The sequence below is a fragment of the Patella vulgata genome, chromosome 2, assembly GCF_932274485.2.
Source record: "Patella vulgata chromosome 2, xgPatVulg1.2, whole genome shotgun sequence".
NCBI lineage: Eukaryota > Metazoa > Mollusca > Gastropoda > Patellidae > Patella > Patella vulgata.
The window spans coordinates 12,733,527-12,752,536 of NC_065880.2; the positions used below are offsets into that span (position 1 = coordinate 12,733,527).

General features: G+C 36.1%; 1 protein-coding gene across 2 annotated transcripts in view; it reads right to left on the reverse strand.

Moving 5' to 3' along the window:
- Positions 1–13,969, reverse strand: part of LOC126812039 (four and a half LIM domains protein 2) — a 95,489-nt gene extending 81,520 nt beyond the window's left edge. Inside the window, exon 1 of one of the 2 annotated variants that reach the window (XM_050538207.2) lies at positions 13,818–13,969. In XM_050538207.2, coding sequence (XP_050394164.1) covers positions 13,818–13,871 — 54 coding nt within the window. In that variant the 5' untranslated portion in view covers positions 13,872–13,969. Of the gene's footprint in view, positions 1–4,496; positions 4,809–13,817 lie in introns of those variants that run through there. The other variant, XM_050538208.2, reaches the window with a different exon arrangement.
- Positions 13,970–19,010: the final 5,041 nt, after the last annotated feature.

A 19,010-nucleotide genomic window follows, 5' to 3' on the forward strand; every position in this document is an offset into this window, starting at 1 on the left:
ACTTCTATGTTTCCGTGATATAAAAGAAATCACGAAAATATGATGGATGATCTCATTGTTATTCAACAACCTTTCAACAATCAATACATCAGTTATACCAGATACAATTTCAATTCATTATTTAAACATACAAAGAGACGTGTTATTTTTGGCACGGCTATAATGAAAGAAACACATTTATTTTACTGTATTACTGTGATAACATCGACAAGACCCCGAAGATGAATGGAATCTTTGCATTTCCTTAAATACATTGTCTTTGTTGATTATTGCTTTTTGGGGTGTAGGAAACAAGTTTTGGTCTTTTTTTCCAGGTCATTCTGGTTTAAACAACTACGTCAAGTTAGATTCAATAATTAAAGATACATTTTGGGAGATTAGATAAAGAGCTGGTAGTTCGCCCTATAATAGTTAAAAACTAGATAATGTAAAGGGAATTTGCTGAAAATTTCAGTCAGATTGGTCCACTTCTGAACCGAGTATTTAGCGATTGAATTTTGGGCCTAGCCTCGATCACCATTACTAAAGTCGGTACCATAAAAAACATAGCCTCGATTATCGATTTCTTGATTTAATCATGAATGAGCGTTGGGAAACAGATCCTAATCCAGTAAATATCACAGGCTAGCGATGTCATCGAGAATTGATTATGGTGTGGATAAGTTAATTAATGTCTAATTAATAATTTAGATAACATTTCAGGCCTAAAGAAAGACCTGCAATTGGCAGATTTAGCTCTTGCATAATGTATGTTTAACGTATCTGTTGCGTTCTACACTCGACTATAATATATAAGCTTTTCAAATGGCAGGGTAAGGTACGAATGAGTGATGGTACTTTAATATAGAAAAGATTCATAGACATGCATTTCTACAGAAATCCAAAAGGAAGCCGCGTAAAAGCAAACATTATATAAACTACCGATACTGGAATTAACTGTCGTTATAGTGCAATATTTGATATCAAATATTTGCTCTTCTCCCATCTAATTTCTCCTAGCTAGCAAAACTCAATCATGAGTAGCGCAATCTCTATAGGAAATGCTCATTAAGAGAAGCATGTTTTTTTAACAGATGAATGAATTTGTTTCTCGCTCTTGGGCGTTAAAGGGTTAAATGAATATAGAACGATTTCCTGAACTAATCACGGATGGATCTTAACCACAACGTTTGCCAAGAAAACGAAATAAAATGAAATGGGGTTTAACGTCATACTTTTCTGCTTCGACCGGGCTAATGAAGGCAGGTACACGCCATGCAGTGTGCTATGAGGGAAATTTTTCCCGGACAGCGGCGCCTGGGGCTACTATTATTTCGAATTCCAACTAGCAAGGGTTCTTTTACGTGCACGCTAATGTGTACACGGGACCCTGTTTTTTTGTCCCATCCGAACGACTATACGTTGTTCCTTGCCAGGAACTGACAAGGATGGACCATGCCGTAAAATCCCCATGAACTTTCTTGGCCAACACGTTTTACTTATTGAGCCATCGCGGCTTTATGTCATGAAAACGATTACTCGGATAATTTTGCATAAACTGTCAGAAAGGTGAATATTGATGATGACGCCAGAGGTAAAATGTAGTAAAATTACTGAAGCGTTAAGGTAAGTTATATTATATATGGAGTACATATACACAGGTATTGGATTACAGCCATGTTTACAGGTAGCTTTATATCACCTGTACAAAATATCATTTTATTATTCTAAACCTAATATGTCTTACCCTTTTCCTACAAGATCTAATAATAATTCTCATCTTAAATTTCCTATATGTAATCAGCTATTAACCTATAGCGATAACTAAGTGTACTATCCTTTTAAATTTAATAATCTTTAACTCAAGAAATTGTGTTTCTCACCTTTTCATACAAGATTTGATAACAATTTTCATCTTAAATTTCCTATATTTAATTTATTATTAACCAATAGCGATAACTAAATGTACTATCCTTTTAAATTTAATAACCTTTAACTGAAGGAATTGTATATATCACCTTTCCCTACAACATCTGATAACAATTTCCATCTTAAATTACCTATAGCGATAAGTAAATGGGACTATCCTTTTAAATTTAATAATCTTTAACTGAACAAATTGTGGAACTCACCTTCTCTTACAAGATTTAATGATAATAATTATCATCTTAAAGTTGCTTTATGTAGGATTTAGATAAAGATCTGGGCGTTCTTGCTATAGTAGTTCAAAAATAGAGAATTCAAAATGAATATACATGTATTGAAAACTGCATTCAAATTACTTTATTCTGAGCAAAGTTATGACTAAAAATATAGCCTATATCGTTCATTATCGTAGCAACGGTATTGACAATCGAGATTTACCCCTCGATTGTCTATTTCATCGTTAAATTTTGAAATCTCGTGAATGCTTAAACCTATTTAAATGTATCTTTAATCTTATATTTAATCAGCTATTAAAGTCTATAACATATCCTGTAATCTTCAACTTACAATAAGAGATGTAGTCGTTCGGAAATCATTCACATCTCGAGTTACAAATTGCAATGCAAATGTATGAAAGGAAGATATAAAGATGGGATTCGGGGCAATGAAACATACGCCCACAGCGTATCCGTTATCATTCGTCACATCAGTCATGAGTTATATAGAGGTATGACTCGTGTTTTCCTTTGGCGTTCGTCACTTCCGATTCAGGAAACCTGTATTACTCAGCTATCGTAGCAATGATCTCTGTGTTAAAATTATATTTGGAATGTGTTTAATCAGCTCTATCACATAATATGTGATAATGACTGGCACCAATATTGTCCTTTAAATAGGAGTCTTTCTCCCACTACTAATGTAAACGGACCGACGGGTGCGACGACAATAAACGACCATGCAGTTCCATGTTTGACGTACAACTATTTATAGTGATACAGATATTCCTGTTTTATTTTGGAATAATGTAATTAAAGCAACTGTTCATACAGAGTGCAATCCCGAGAGTCGGTCGCCCTACATGAACCAACCATTGTAACGTGAGAAAGTTGATCAGAATGTATCCAGAAATAACTACACTTACTATACTTATTTTACAGTTACTGATAAATCTGTTATTCTTTTTATTAGAACGCAGATTACCAAAGCAATGGTTAAGAGCATTATCAGCTTTGCTTCAGAAATAAGATTAGACCCATGCCTCTATAGACCCTCTTATCCGGTCTTCAAAACAAATTCCAGAATGATAGGATGATATTTACTCCCTAAAGTCACAGAGGGGAGCGGCATATACATTTAGATACACCAGTCCCCAAACTACTGCAGGGTTGGATGGCCGAACGGTTAGCACGTGCGCGCTGTTAACCGGCGTGGTTTCGATTCCCCGGTTGCATGTGACAAGGAGTAGGGTCGCCTGTCCAACCTCGTGGGTTTTCTCCAGGTCCTCCGATTTCCTCCCACTGCTAAAGACCCCTACGCGCAAGTGAATTATTGAAATGGGTTTGAACCATGTGTTACTCCCGAAATGACCTAGTTTGTGTCGAGTGGATGTTAACCTCCATTTCTTTCTCCCTCTTTCTCTCTCTCTCTCTCTCTCTCTCTCTCTCTCTCTCTCCCCAAACTACTATTTTTTTTACATTTAATGGGAGTTTCAGTTCTATATCCTTCTAAGGGTAAAATAGAGTGAACTGTATATTGGAGTAAATACAAGTATGATGTCACAAAACACGTGCTCATGGTGGACCAGGAAGAATTCTGTTATTTATAATTCACATAATTCTATTGTTATATTTTGTTCGTGAAAAAAAACACCTCCCCACAAAATATGTTTTTGTCTGTATATATAAAGACGTGTATAATTGAAACAGGTTTGTTGTATGAAGGATTACGTGACAAGAAGTTGCCATTTTTTCTGTTTACTTATTTCTTGTGTACTTTGTAGTTTGCCGGTTTCTTCTAAGATCAGGCAATGTCAATCATTATTTTTTTTTTTATTGAACTTGAAGATTTATGTCCTCGATATATCAATTAGTGTCGATGCCTCTAGTTAAATACGGTAAAACTGGATTATATACAGTTTGAAATGAAATCCGCTGTCTCTGGAATGCAAACCAACAAGAAGTTCACTGCTATCCCTGGCGATCAGTTACGCCTCCCACCCTTCATATTCGACACTAATGGGTTTTAAAAAAATAGTTGTGCTCTTGACCAACAAGAAGTTCACTGCTATCCCTGGCGATCAGTTACGCCTCCCACCCTTCATATTCGACACTAATGGGTTTTAAAAAAATAGTTGTGCTCTTGGCAGATGCTAAGATCCATTCTGGTTTATTCTTGATGGCATTAGTCTGGGAAAATAAGAAGCTCATTCATGTGGATCGACATGTTTCTACCTTCAACAACTTTGAAAGGGTTATGTGGTAAGACAGCGTGAAGGAGATACATGCTTACTCATTAGTTTTAGTACGTCTAATCTGTTAGTTTGAATGTTCATATACATATAGCAATTTATTGAGTTAATTATTAGGACTCACCGTGGTGGGTTCTGGATTAATATCCAAACTGTCCATCCGTGGAATTTCCATGGAATCAGCATTTACTATATCCCACACAATCTAAAACTACAGGCACTGCACACGGACAAAGGATACCTACGAAAATTGTTTAACACGTATAGTGTCTAAACACACAAGTTGGTCTCTATATCTATATGTACATATATTACAGTAACCAATATACTCTACAGTATATCATACTTTTTGGTGCACATCCAACACACGCGAGTTCATACGGCTGTAACGTTGATTGGCGCGGGAAGAACGCTTCCCCAAGTGTCTCGAGACAATCGTAAATCTAATTTTAACTTGGTGTATGTGTATGTATAAATACCTGTAAACCTGCTCTCATGGGATGTTTTCTACATGTCAATAAAACTTGGTCACAATAATAACCAATTTAAACTTTATCGTGTCATATTACAATAGGTGTTCGTTGTGGGTTGTCCTATGGCCTATCATATGATGTAATATATATATCCTTGGATAGTGTTTTATATATGAAGTTAGTTATAATCTAGTACTAGTCATTGCATTTTGTGCATATTATTCTGAGCACCATTATGTTATGGTATACGAACGTGTGTTGGGAGCTGCACTAGTAATATTATACTTTCAGAGAGAATTGTGTGGGAACGAAATGGGCCGGAATATAATTAGGTGGCATTTGGCATTAACTTGTTCTGGTGTCGGTTATTCATAGCAAAGGTCGAACTGGCCATTTGGGCTTCGTTCGGTTGCATTTTTAACTTCTGGGTGGTGTGTGTTGTCGATGTATACATGTCAATTGAAGACCTGTAGTACAATGACTTTTATATGATCCTCGCCGAACCGAAGGGCTAGATTCATGGCAATGTTAATGGTTATTTCGCAGTGTGTCTTCATAGATTTTCTCGATCAGATATCTAAGCAGTCTGAGTTCTTTTTATCTGCACAGATTAAAAATGTTTTAGGTTGCAGTTTGTCTTTACGTCTTCGTCTTCTGTTCTTTTGAATTAGGTTCTGACTGGCAAAACCCATGCAGTATACCGTCATTTTGTTCAACAGACAACAGATCATTTACTGATCCACCACATATCTGTACCCGGGCTAGACACACGTACTTCCCTTGTCATCTCTCAGACACGCAGCTAGACGTGAGAAATGGGTTCAAATCTAGGACACCCAAGCTGCGGGTCAAGATTATCCTGACCGCACGACTACCACGGTATACCCAGACCACACGACTTCAATGAATGAAATGAAATGAAATGGGGTTTAACGTCCTACTGTTCTGCTCCTATACTGGGCTAATGAAGACGGGTTCAATGAATGAAAGTGAAGACATGAAGTTTAAAGGACAATATCGGTGCCAGTCATTATCACATATGTGATAGAACTGGTTAAACACATTCCAAATACTATTTTATCACAGAGATCATTGCTACGATAGAGGCGTAATCAATGCTTCAACAATCGGAAATGACGAACACAAAAGGAAAACACGAGTTATCCCTCTATATAACTGATTGAAGCTACGAATGATAACAGATACATGGGCGAATTTCTTCTCACTAATAATTGCTTCGAAGACCAAAAGTTGTTATATGAGACTGTAAGAGTATATCTGACAATTCCAAAAAGTAATTGAATGTCATTAGATAAGAGAACACGAATAAAATAGAAACCGTCACTTCCGATTGTTGAAACATTGATTCCACAGCTATCGTAGCAATGATCTATGTGATAAAATAATACTTGGAATGTTTTTAACCAGTTCTATCACATATATAATAATGACTGGCGTCAATATTGTCCTTTAACGTCGTTCATTCAAAGAGGAAGGTACAAACCATGCTACCGGGTTAGTGTTAAATGCTAAGGCCAGCTCATAGCTAGGTCAAGAGATGTAAACAGGGGTAGCGCTAATCCCAAACCCTAACCCTAACCCTGGATCTAGCCCCAATGCTTACCCTAACCCTACTACAATCTCGCCAACAATCACGTCCCCTAACCTTATTTACAGCTCAGCGGCCTTGGCAAAAATTGAGCTGGCCTTAACAAATAGATTTAGCCATGCTACGGGGGAGAATTTAGCCAGAGCAGTGGCGTTTTCGCCGACACTTCTTTAAACTCCAACCATCAAGTCTTCTTTCATTGTACACGAATTGAATCGGTTTTAGCCGCATATCCGAACGACAAAGCACATTTCTTTTGCGATTGCTAAATTTCGTTTTTCTCAGATTTAGTCAGGAGTAGATATCAAGAATTTAGTTAAAAAGGAAAATCCTTAAATCGCTTAAAGAACAAGAACATGAGTGGAAAAAAAAAATCTACAGAAAATTTCGCCGTGGTGTAAGGTGTTAAATGATCAGTTTTCGTGAGGGTTTGGCCTTTGGAATGTAACTTCGGTTTCCATTAAACAGTCTTTTCTTTGCATACTTCTATTCAAGTGGGGTTTCTTTTCGGTGTAAACATTCGTGTTTTCTCAATGAGAGCTTTGTTTCAATATTTAACTATAAGGTCGTCTTAAGTTTCGTGACTGGCTATAATAAATGAACGAAACGAAAGATAAAAAGTGCAGCCCATATTATTATAATTATCTTTCATGTTACTTTAAAACAAATGGTTTAAACAAGTCGTGATAATTTGATAACATGAAATTTTCTCCCACCTTTTCTCGGTGTACTGATATTTATCACGGCATGCATTATTAACACAAGTTATTTAAATACATACAGTAACAATATTGTTTTTATACCGTGTTTTTTTTAACTGTAGACTTGTATAATGTAGTTATTTTTGGATATCATCAACACCGACGATATCATCCAGATATACTTCTAACAACAGTGTGGTAGAGCAAGAAATTTAACTTTATTTTCAATCATAAAATGTTTGTTGAAAATATTATGTTGATCATTTGCGTGTGGAATTTGTTTTGAATGTAATCCGTCAGGCCCTGGAAATTTTCACTCCACTGAAATATGACACCATTAATCGGTCATGCGAGGCCACTGGCGCACGATTTCAATTTAGCCTATTAAAATCTCTGTATGGTACATTAAATGTTTAAATTCAAAATCTGGTTGTTATTCAGAATATATATCATATAGATTACACGCCCCCGTACACATCATATTATGCAGTAGTCCGGGGGAATAACCCTGAAGCACAGAGAGAGAGAGAGAGAGAGAGAGAGAGGGAGAGAGAGAGAGAGAAATGGGGTTTAACGTCCACTCGACACAAACTAGGTCATTTCGGGACTAACATATGGTTTAATTTTATTTCAATAATTCGCTTGCGCATAGGGGTCTTTAGCAGTGGGAGGAAACCGGAAGACCCGTTGAAAATTCACGAGGTTGTACAGGCGACCCTACTCCTTGTCACGTACAACCGGGGATTCGAAACCACGCTATAGTTGACTAAATGACAGGCCTTATGATACAAAGCGCTCGTGCTAACCATTTGGTCACCCCCCCACCATATTGCTGAAGCAATGGCCCGGGAAATCCACCTTTAGCCATTACTGCACTTCGAACCGAAACTTGGGTTTTTGACGGAGTGTGTCTATTTTTATCTTCCAACCAAAACTCTCCTGAGTTCCATTAAGAAGTCATAGTTGCATTCTATCCAGTTTGTTGAAACATATACGTACCATGACAGTCCGTCTCTTTGATTATATTGCTCGTCTGCTGTGTGGTCCAAAGAAAACAAACAGATTCTATGACAATGGTTGCGTTTTCATCATTTTGGATAGCCTCGTTCGTTATCAGAATCAGTTTTTCTGCAATTTCTACTATATTCTCTGGTTAATCGTTCATAAGGAATTTCGCACACTGTGTCGTAATGTAACCGCGATTGCCACTGTACACTTTTACGTTAATATTATATATTTAGAGCTCTGGTTAATCCCGATTCACGTGTTACGCTGGACAGGAATCATCAGCCAGTCCAGCAGTGGTAAATGGGATTAGGTATAATCAAACGAAACACCGCGATGAACATGAGGAAACTATTGCCATTGGTTTATAACGATATAAATATACGAGAAAAAAACATCGGAAAACAGATACCATCAATTCTTAACGTTATAGAGATAAGTGACAACCCCAATTCTTACCTTTACAGGGAGAACAGATACGACCCATTTATAACGTTATAGACATCAGAGACAACCCACATTCTTAATCTCATAGATAACAGATACACAAGTCATCAATTCTACACAGTAAGAGACAATCTCAATTTCAACCTTATTGAGAAAACAGATACCGTTCATTCTTAACGCTATAAATTAGGCAACATCGGCCGATCATGTTTGATCCGACTCCCTTTTCTATTTCCATCACTTTTACATTCCATCACTTTTACATTTTAGGGTTAGGGTTAAGGTCAGGTATTTAAGATTAAACCTATAAATTCAGGGTTAGGGGTTTAAGATTAAAACCAATGAGTAAGACACAAAAATGGGAGTCACATCAAACATGAATGTCCAACATCGTTCTTAATTCTAAAGATAGTAGAGATGGCAACCCCCTTTTTAACAAGATATAAAACCCTGTTTAAACATTGCAGAAACGCTATAGATATTGAGACAATCCCTCTTTCTTAACCCTTATAGGGTTAAAAAATAACCTGTGTTCTTCACAAGTCACTCTACAGACATTAATAGCTGAATTAATTTTAATCAGATTGGTTTGAACTTGCCGTAAAATGGATAAAGTAACGGCTATAAGTACACGCAATTAAGATTTTTCACCTTATGTGGTCTTTAAGATAAGATAAGCTAAGATTTTATTGTATCGAAACATCCACTGAGGACAGCATACAATATAAACATATGTACATGTCATAGATAACAATAATGTGATATTTGAAACACGAGTAATATAAAATGATATATTATTGATGAAAAAGTTGATTGTTTGGAGATTTGATCAGACGATCACACCACGGCAGTACGTAGTACTAGTACGATTGTATGAAGAAGAGGGATAATTTTATTGCAGCGGAACGTTTTTTGAGGACGGCATACAATATACAAGAATTAAATACAAGTACAGAAATTTGAACGGGAACAAAAATATGGACGGGCATAGGATAACTATGTTTCCGTCAACTGTTAACAATTACTAAAGACAATTTCTAAACAATAAGACTAAAAACAGTGAAAACAGATCTGTTTTTTTAAACAATATTTTTATTCAGACATGGGATTGGGAGGCTAAGTCTAAAACCCCATAGACAGATCTATAGAGGTACTTGGTATTATTGTATTTTTGAAGGAAGCTATGTTTATTGCGGTAGTTTATTGTTCCGGGGGGAGAAACGGAATGCTCATATAGAATAGTGTAAATAAATTCAGCAGATGTTAAAGACATCCCCAGATAAAAGATTTTAGCACAAACCAGATCCACCCATTTAAATATCTGCTGACGTATCAGCACTCCTGTCTGTTTTATTGTTATAAATAAAAAATACATCACAGTTCAAACTGTGTTCGGTCAACATGGCCTGCTTTGAATTTAAAGGCAGAGAGAGAGAGAGAGAGACGGCAGATATCCCTAAAATAACTTATACATTATTAAAGTGCAATTAAATCTGCCTATTTCAGGCCTTTCTTTAGGCCTTAAATGTTATATAAATTATTAATTAGACATTTATTAACTTATCAAGACCATAATTAACCCCCGATGTCATCTTTAGCCTGCAATATTTAGTGGATTTGAATACGTTTTGTGATGGATGATGTAAAATGGATAATCGAGGCATTGTTTATTATCGTACCAACGGTAGTAATGACAATCGAGGCTAACCTAAAACTGAATCGCTAATATCTCGGTTCAGAGTGAAGCAATTTGACTGAAATTTTCAGCATATTCTGTTTTCATTGTCTATTGTTTAACTATTATAGCGAGAACTGTCAGCTTTGTATTTTAATCTTACCTAATGCCCCTTTAAGAAGCTCGTGAAAATGGGATGATTTGTGCGGAATAGATAACAGACTTAACTTTACTTACAATAGCGACGTAAAAGCAGTAAAAACCAATGTTAACTTTACATCATGGCCATAATTTAAGTTACTGAAAATTTTTTTGACCAAAACATTTTTTAATAATTGTTTATGGTCTGTTTTAATATTAATTCTGGCATGTTTTTTTTTTTAAGGATCAATGACAATAGGGAACTAAGTTATTGTATCTTATTCAGTCCGCTTACTCTTAAAAACAGAAATTCAAAATCATTCTTAAAAGAAGCACGCGGGTCTTTTTACTAAATATTACACGTACATGTACTTTAAGAATTACAGCATATTATTAATCTTTGAAAAAGCCCTAGTAGACCGGCCGGATTGACGTCACATGGCGCCCGCGGTTTCTCTTTTTACTAAATATTATTATATTATATCTGTTCTTGCTATTTCATAAAAATGGGTTTTATCTTAATTTTGGACAACGACGTAGTTAACCGTAGAGGTTAAGGAAACAGTGAGGTATACAGAAAAAGAATACCCCCCCCCCCTCAAAAAAAAAAAAAAAAAAAAAAAATAAGCCGAATAAGGCATATTATATATTTGTGCAAATGGTAAAAATTCCGCAAGGTGGATGGCAGCAAAGTGTAATGAATGTTGGAAAGTAGTTTATTTCTCTGACGTTGAACAAAAATAATATCCAGGCACATAATAATTGCCTTATTATTAAATACCATGGTCTTATTGAAATTGGGGGGTTGGATGGCCGAATATTTAGCGCGTGCGTGCTGTATCATAAGGTCTGTCATTGGGTAAACTGGCGTGGTTTCGAATCCCCGGTTGTTCGTGACAAGGAGTAGGGTCGCATGTCCAACCTCGTGGGTTTTCTCGGGGTCCTCCGGTTTCCTCCAAATGCTAAAGACCCCTACGCGCAAGCGAATTATAGAAATAAAATTGAACCATGTGTTAGTCCCGAAATGACCTAGTTTGTGTCGATTGGACGTTAAACCCCATTTCTCTCTCTCTCTCTTATTGAAATTAGACATCTATATTTCATTTCGGTTTTAATCTTGGCTGGCTACACGAAATGAAGATCTAACTTTTTCAAATTTTCTATTCTCTTTGAAGTCTAATTCTGTGGGTCAGCAGGCTATATAAACCCGATAACCCATCAAGGTAGATTTTAAACTGCAAAATTATATTGAAAGTTTGAATTTACATTTCTAACCGTATGAAAATTTTTGGAATATTTTATGCTATAAGTATGGTTTAATGGTCGAGAGCGAGACATTAAGTAATATATTTATACTGCACGAGTGTTGTTTCAATATATTACGCAATGTCTTTAGCTCGAGACCATTAAACAACTTAAAATACAGACACTATCCCGCACGTGCTTTTTAATGAAATACGTCACGCGAGTCCAATATTTCATCTAGTATAGATAATGTACGATTGGCAAGTAGCCCGTACATTATTGGAAATAATGGTACGCCAACATCAAAGGATGATGTCACATCTGTATTTTAATTCATCATATTTACGCATAACTAATCTGCATATTACTACTACAGCTACGACTTCTACTACTACTTCTAAATCTGCTACTACGTAACTTACGGCCGATTCAACCTTCTCAGTCTTTTCAAGTACAGCTTCCATAGGGCAATATTTATGTAAAATTCTGACTATATACTTCGGGCTGGTGGGCTATGTACATTCTGGGGATTCTGAGAAAATTAAAGTTTTGACCCGGGACGGAATTCTGTTAGTACTATTCCAATAAACGAATGGAGTTGTTGTTAGAACATTTCCGTTTAGAATCGATCTGTCTAAGGGGTGTAATATATCCCTAGAGACGCATATATTGTAAAAATAAAATAATTGACTTTAAAGGGCGTATAGCTCTATTCTTTGGAACCTTAAAATAGACGAAAATTGTACTAGAAGCAAATATTATTGTAATATGAATGTATATAAAAGTGATTTATATTCAACTAGCAGAATACCCCCCTTCGCTCGGGGGTCATAACTCCGAAACCGGAAGTGGTAGACTAACGCCACCTGGCCTATGTTACTCCCGGTCCGAGCTACCCCTATACCCCATATTTCAGACTCGGGGCCAACCCCGAACAGACCGGCTTCGCTCGGGGGTAATAACTCTGAAACCGGAAGTGGTAGACTAACGTCACCTGACCTATGTTACTCCCCGGTCCGAGCTACCCCTATACCCCAAATTTCAGACTCGGGGCAGACCTAGTGTAGCCGCCAACCCCGAACAGACAGACAGACAGATACCCGGCTTCGCTCGGGGGTCATAACTCCGACACCGGAAGTGGTAGACTAACGCCACCTGGCCTATGTTACTCCCCGGTCCGAGCTACCACTATACCCCTAATTTCAGACTCGGGGCAGACCTAGTGTAGCCGCCAACCCCGAACAGACCGGCTTCGCTCGGGGGTCATAATAAACTAACGCCGCCAACCCCGAACAGACAGACAGACAGACAAACGACAGTCACAAATATATATATAGATAGATAGATAGATAGATAGATTTGAACCTCGGTCGTTTACGCCTGCCTTGGCCATTCTACGCGGTTTTTATTATTATTATTTTGCCGTTTGTGAATCTGCTATAACTAATTACTTCATTACTTCTGCATTGTATATAGGGTATGTTTTGCTTTGTTCATTACAAATTCTCCCCCCCCCCCCAAAAAAAAAAAAAAACAAAAACAAAAAAAAACATAGAGTACACGACTCGTGTACTGTTTTCAATATGCTCACTGTGTCTTACATATTAGATATAAGGATCCTACTATTGGTTGTAATGTGCCAGAGAGAGAAAGGGGGAGAGAGAGAGAGAGAGAGAGAGAGAGAGAGAGAGAGGGAGAGAAATTTTTAAAATCACTAGTAGTATGCTATATAGAAAAGTTAATCTAGATGTACAGGGACAGATCCATAGGTCTTATTTACCGGAAATTGATACGGGTTCAGAAATCTCGACAAATTCCGGTCGTAAGAACGAACTAATCGGTGCAAAATTACTTAATATATTTTTCCGGTGAACTATTTCGAATTAACGTCTGATTGGTCTTGACAAACGATCTAATCGACGCAAAAGTAATGTCCTATAGGGAATGGGGATTTAAATATGTTTTTTTTTCCGGGTGAACTATAATTTCGAATTAACGTCTGTTCGGTGCAAACCACCCCAGGTGTTAAAAAGTATCTTGTATATAGTTTAGTTTGTATTCTAAACCAGCTAATATACGACATCTTTTTATCAGCTATGATAAAGTTTTTATATCCTTTCAAATTAAACAAATGTAAAAATAAACTCACCAAAGCAGTTCCCAGTATTTCCTCAATCAGTTCATCCAGTTCCACCAAAGACATGCCTTCTTGGTTCTGTTCCCGTGTTTGGTTAAATAGGAGAGTTAGATGCCAGTATATGTTTATATCCTACAGCTTTAGTTTCACAGATTTAAATATACATATATAACAGCATATAAAGCTCATCACCAGTCTAAAACCAGACGTTGCCGTTTTTTTTTGTTGAAAAAATAAGTAACTGAAATTCAGTCATGAATAAATTAAAAAAACAAATTTCATTTGGTTACTGCATAAGTTTAACATCTGGTATCTTAGTCATAGATACAAAATTAAATCTGTAAATTTGGTGTAAAAATATCTTCTGAAATTAGATCTATATGTTTATATTGTCATGGTTTCTTAAATCTATAATATTGTTTATATATATAACGTACCTATAGAGTCTATATCTACAATACACGTGATTACATATAATCTTTAGGATGCATTTAGTAATCTGATAGAGTAAAAACAAAATCACGTACTTATGGAAAACAGCTATAATATATGTATATTTACGACATCGCTTCCAGGAGTTTTATCTCAACGTTGTCAAGCAATACGGCTATGAGGCAAATACGCATAGACAAATTATAACAAAATAACTGAAACCACACATTACAACAACAATATAGTAAGTAGGAAACTAAAGCAACCAGAGTTTGTTGCACATACAGAATTAAATATACATAAAAGATAATTAGGCCTATAGAAGCTATATCATGTTCATAATGAATTCTTCCGGTGTGCTATTATAAATAATGGTGATAACTTCTGAAATGCAGACTTTAAGCAATATACATGTAATTATAAATATGTAGCTATTTGCACCGAATAGCTTAAAATGGTACTTGATCTGGATCCAAAATAAAATTGTCAGTTCCGTTGGATTGTATTTGATTTACTGTATAATAGGATGATAATACGCTTTTATTCAAATTTTACGACCTTGGATAAAGCTAATGTTGAAATATAACCGATCACGTTTTCAGGTGTCGACACAAAGCCAAAATTGAAGAGATTCTGTCCACACCTGAAAACGTAATTTCAGGTCGAGATATAAACAAGGCCTGTGTTTATGGTTACTTGGCCCCAAGAAATAGGCACGGTTTGTATTATCTGTTTCCTAGTATTTCTAACTTAATTAATTACTGGGTGAGGTCCTTGGAAATAATACAAAAATTACGTGTTGGAATCTGTCTAGAGAAAATCACGCCAAGACTGAGTTCTGGGAAATTAGAGAAAACAAGTTTAGGGTCGGCGATTTTGGCTTTAAAGAATATGGTCGGTCGGGCAATTGTAAACACGGATATTTTTTTTTATTTTGACTTAGACAGAAAAAGAATTGAAAACTTTTCAGGTTAAAACGATTACCCGGTAGGCTATATTTTTTAGTCTAACTCAGGTGGCCTAAACTTATTATTTGGACGAAAAAATAAAATGAAATGGGGTATACGCATCGAGTTATATATACTATAGAAACTAGAGTCCGCACTGATCACGTGACAGCGTGCTGACACGGGGCCTTGTCCGCCATGTTAGTTCCGGGGAGTTGACGCTGACGACAGTGACGGCCATTAGATCTTTTAAATCGTGTTTTATAATCAATATGCCAGAAAGTTGCTGCTGTTTTGGCTGCTCAAACACCCGAAAAGGGGTAGTGGAATAGCGTTTCACAGGTTAGATTGATTTATCAACTGTACCTATCAAAAATCGGTCCATTCTTCTACTTGCACTGGGTTAGGGACAAGCTCATTCCAATGTAAACGTCAATAGGCCTACTCAATAACAATCGAATTAATGTCATTAATTTGATGTGAAAACCTAATCTAAAAGTCATTTTAAAATAAAAGAAACCCTTTTTAACTACTAAATCTTTATAAGAAACTTAAAATATATAATAAATTTTCATGTCATAATATTTTTCTAAACACAAACAAGTTCAGCTGAACAAGCGAAAACAAACAAATTAACCTAATGAAGAATGAAATGGGGTTTAACGTCCTAGCGGCATAATGAAGACGGTCATACACCATACAGTGTGCTCTAAGGGGAATTTTGCCCGGACAGCAATTGAATTCCAACTGGCAAGGGTTCTTTACGTGCACGCCAAGGTATAGGCCTACACGGGACCTCGGTTTTTCGTCCCATCCGAACGAAACGCTGTCTCTGCAATGCTCCCCGAAAACAAACACTCATAGTCATTACTCAACCGCAACCTCACACAACTAGGCCCTGGGCGCCTACACCCCCCCCCCCCCCCCCGCACACACACCCACACACACACACAATTTGACACATTTAACACCTTTTTTTAAAAAAAAAAATAATATTAAATTATACAGCCACCATATCTTCTAACTCGTAGGCCTATGTGTCATAGAGTCAACTGGCGGGGTTTCGATTCCCCGGTTGTACGTGACAAGGAGTAGGGTCGCCTGTCCAACCTCGTGGGTTTTCTCCAGGTCCTCCGGTTTACTCTCACTGCTAAAGACCCCTACGCGCAAGCGAATTATTGAAATAAAAAAATTAAACCAGGGCAATTCCACGGTAACGGACGAACATTTTGAACTCGCCATATTTTTATTACTTCCAATATGTTCTAACCATAAATAATTAACTGTTTGGGTTTTATATAGCATTAAAGACATATGATTTCAGTATCAATTGACATATAATTTAATCTATTCATGAACACTGGAAATAAATATTGGTTCTTCAAAGTATAGGTAACGGACATACAGAAATGGACAGTCACCATGATTTGCCTGCATGAACATAGTTTCAAAACTCTGTGAATTGTCTTGTGGAATTTAAAAGTTTTAATCCTTTTAAGAAAGGGCACTAATACTACATGTACATGTGTACTGCATAATCACTTCTCACATTTGGATTCTTGTAACCCAGTAAATTAGAAATTATTGTGGTAACGGACGTACATATTTTCTGGTAACGGATGTAACCCATTACATTAGATATGTAACCTTACAAATAATCGGACTTACAGATAATAATAATAGTTAACTCATTTGAATTAATGGAGCAGTTACTTTCCTAAAAACATTACTCCTTGAATGAAATATTGTGACCCTAAAATTTTGGCAACGGACGTACATTTTTACCCTAAAATTTTGGTAACGGACGTACATACATCTATGAAACCCTAAGTAATTCAGAGAATTTTGGCAAATGATTTCTTTTTACGGTCATAGTAACAAGAATGAATGATGTTATTAGCTTTAAATATGAGTTTTTGAACAGTTCCATCAATAAATATGAATAAGAGAGATAAAATGTAAATATTTGGTAACATGAAATACTGTGAAAAGTAACGGACGTACATCTATGAAAACCCAAGTTATTCTGAGAATTTTTGCAAATCTTTTCTTTTTACAGTCATTATAGTAAGAATGGGTTATTATAGCTTTAGATATGAAGTTTTAAATAATTCCATATAAAAATATGAATGAGAGAAAAAGAAATGTAAATATTTGGTAACGGACGTACATTCTCATAGTGATATTTTTCAATGTTGGTTACCTTCACAAAAATATATTACTTTTATATTTTAATGTTTAAATATTATGTTTATATACATTGTCAGATAATTAACTAATGCCAAATCATTCATTATGAGCCAGAATAATCAAACAAACACAAAGTAAGAAAATACAATAGAAATATAAATTCGTCATTTACAACGTAAACCTTGACACAAGACCAAATAAAACAAAAATGGAAGAGTCTCCACCCAAATTGAGATTTTTCTTCAAAATATGGATTATTTCCCACCATAAGACACTATTTTTGTCCACTTATCAACTAATTAAATTTTTCACCTAATTGTATTACTTTAGCGTGGAATTGCCCACCATATGCCATATGTTAGTCCCAAAATGACCTAGTTTGAGTCGAGTGGACGTTAAACCCCATTTCATTTCATAAATATTTTTTTCATTCCGGAAACATATTTCATTTATTGTTGTTGTTGTTCTAAAACTATTCATTTCTCTACAGGCCATTAATTTCTCTTCACTTTTTCAGTTCCACAAATTTCTAAAAATAATTAACAAATAAATAAATACCGGTAAATAGAAATACAACATTTTACGCAGGCTATTAATTTTTCTTCACTTTTCATTCCCTAATTTCCTAAAATAAAATAATTAACAAATAAATAAAAATACCGGTAGGCTACATAATAATTCTGCGGGTTATTGATTTCTGTTCACTTTTATTGTTAAAAAACCCCATTCATTTCTCTACACTCTTTATTATTTAGTTCCATAAATTTCTAAAACATTTTAACAAATTTACTGTATAGGAATAATTATTGTGTACATTGCACTAATTTAAAAGATCAATATTTTAATAAAAATTAAAAGAGAAAGCGAAGGTAAGTACAAGTAGGTAGACGCAGAGAACCTGCGGTCGAGATCGCTGACATGTCAAATTAAAATGTTCTATAACCTTTACTGTGGAAAGTGGAGCCCGGAGATAAGTCGGTCCATGGATCTTTATTATTATTTTTATTAAACAATAAAAATTTGGGTGAGAAAATTTAAAAATTTAATATTTGTGCACATTTTAAAACAGTTTGACACAGATTGATTGATGCGATAACATAGTAAGCATCCGGGCATTTACGTTCATACTCCCCGGAACTAACATGACGGCCGTCGCTCCATCCCGGCACAAACCTTTAACGTTGTGGTCATGGGGGTCACGTGATCAGTGCGGACTCGAGTTTTTATATATTATAACTCTATGGGTATACGTCGTACTTTTCTGCACCCACTTACAGGGTTGAGATAACCCCGTTTCGTGCATAGCCAAAATAACGTCGTGCAGATGGGGGAAATGTGGTACATAATATAGGCAGGCTTACGTGACAAATGTTTCAATAATGTAAGAAGTTGTGTTTTATGTCAGTTAAAAAATAGAAATGGGGACCAAACGCCCATGACAGTAAGGGGTCACGGTTATGCTCATGTCGGTGTTGGCTTTGAAAATTCTTCGTTATTTTCCAGTGTGTTTCGCTTTGTCAGTGGTGCAGGATGCTAGGTCCGACAAGGAACGGTGTCTAGTTGTTCGGATGGGGCAAAAAACATAGGTCCCGCCTCTGCCAGGACACGATTTCCCGCACAGCACACTTCATTAAAG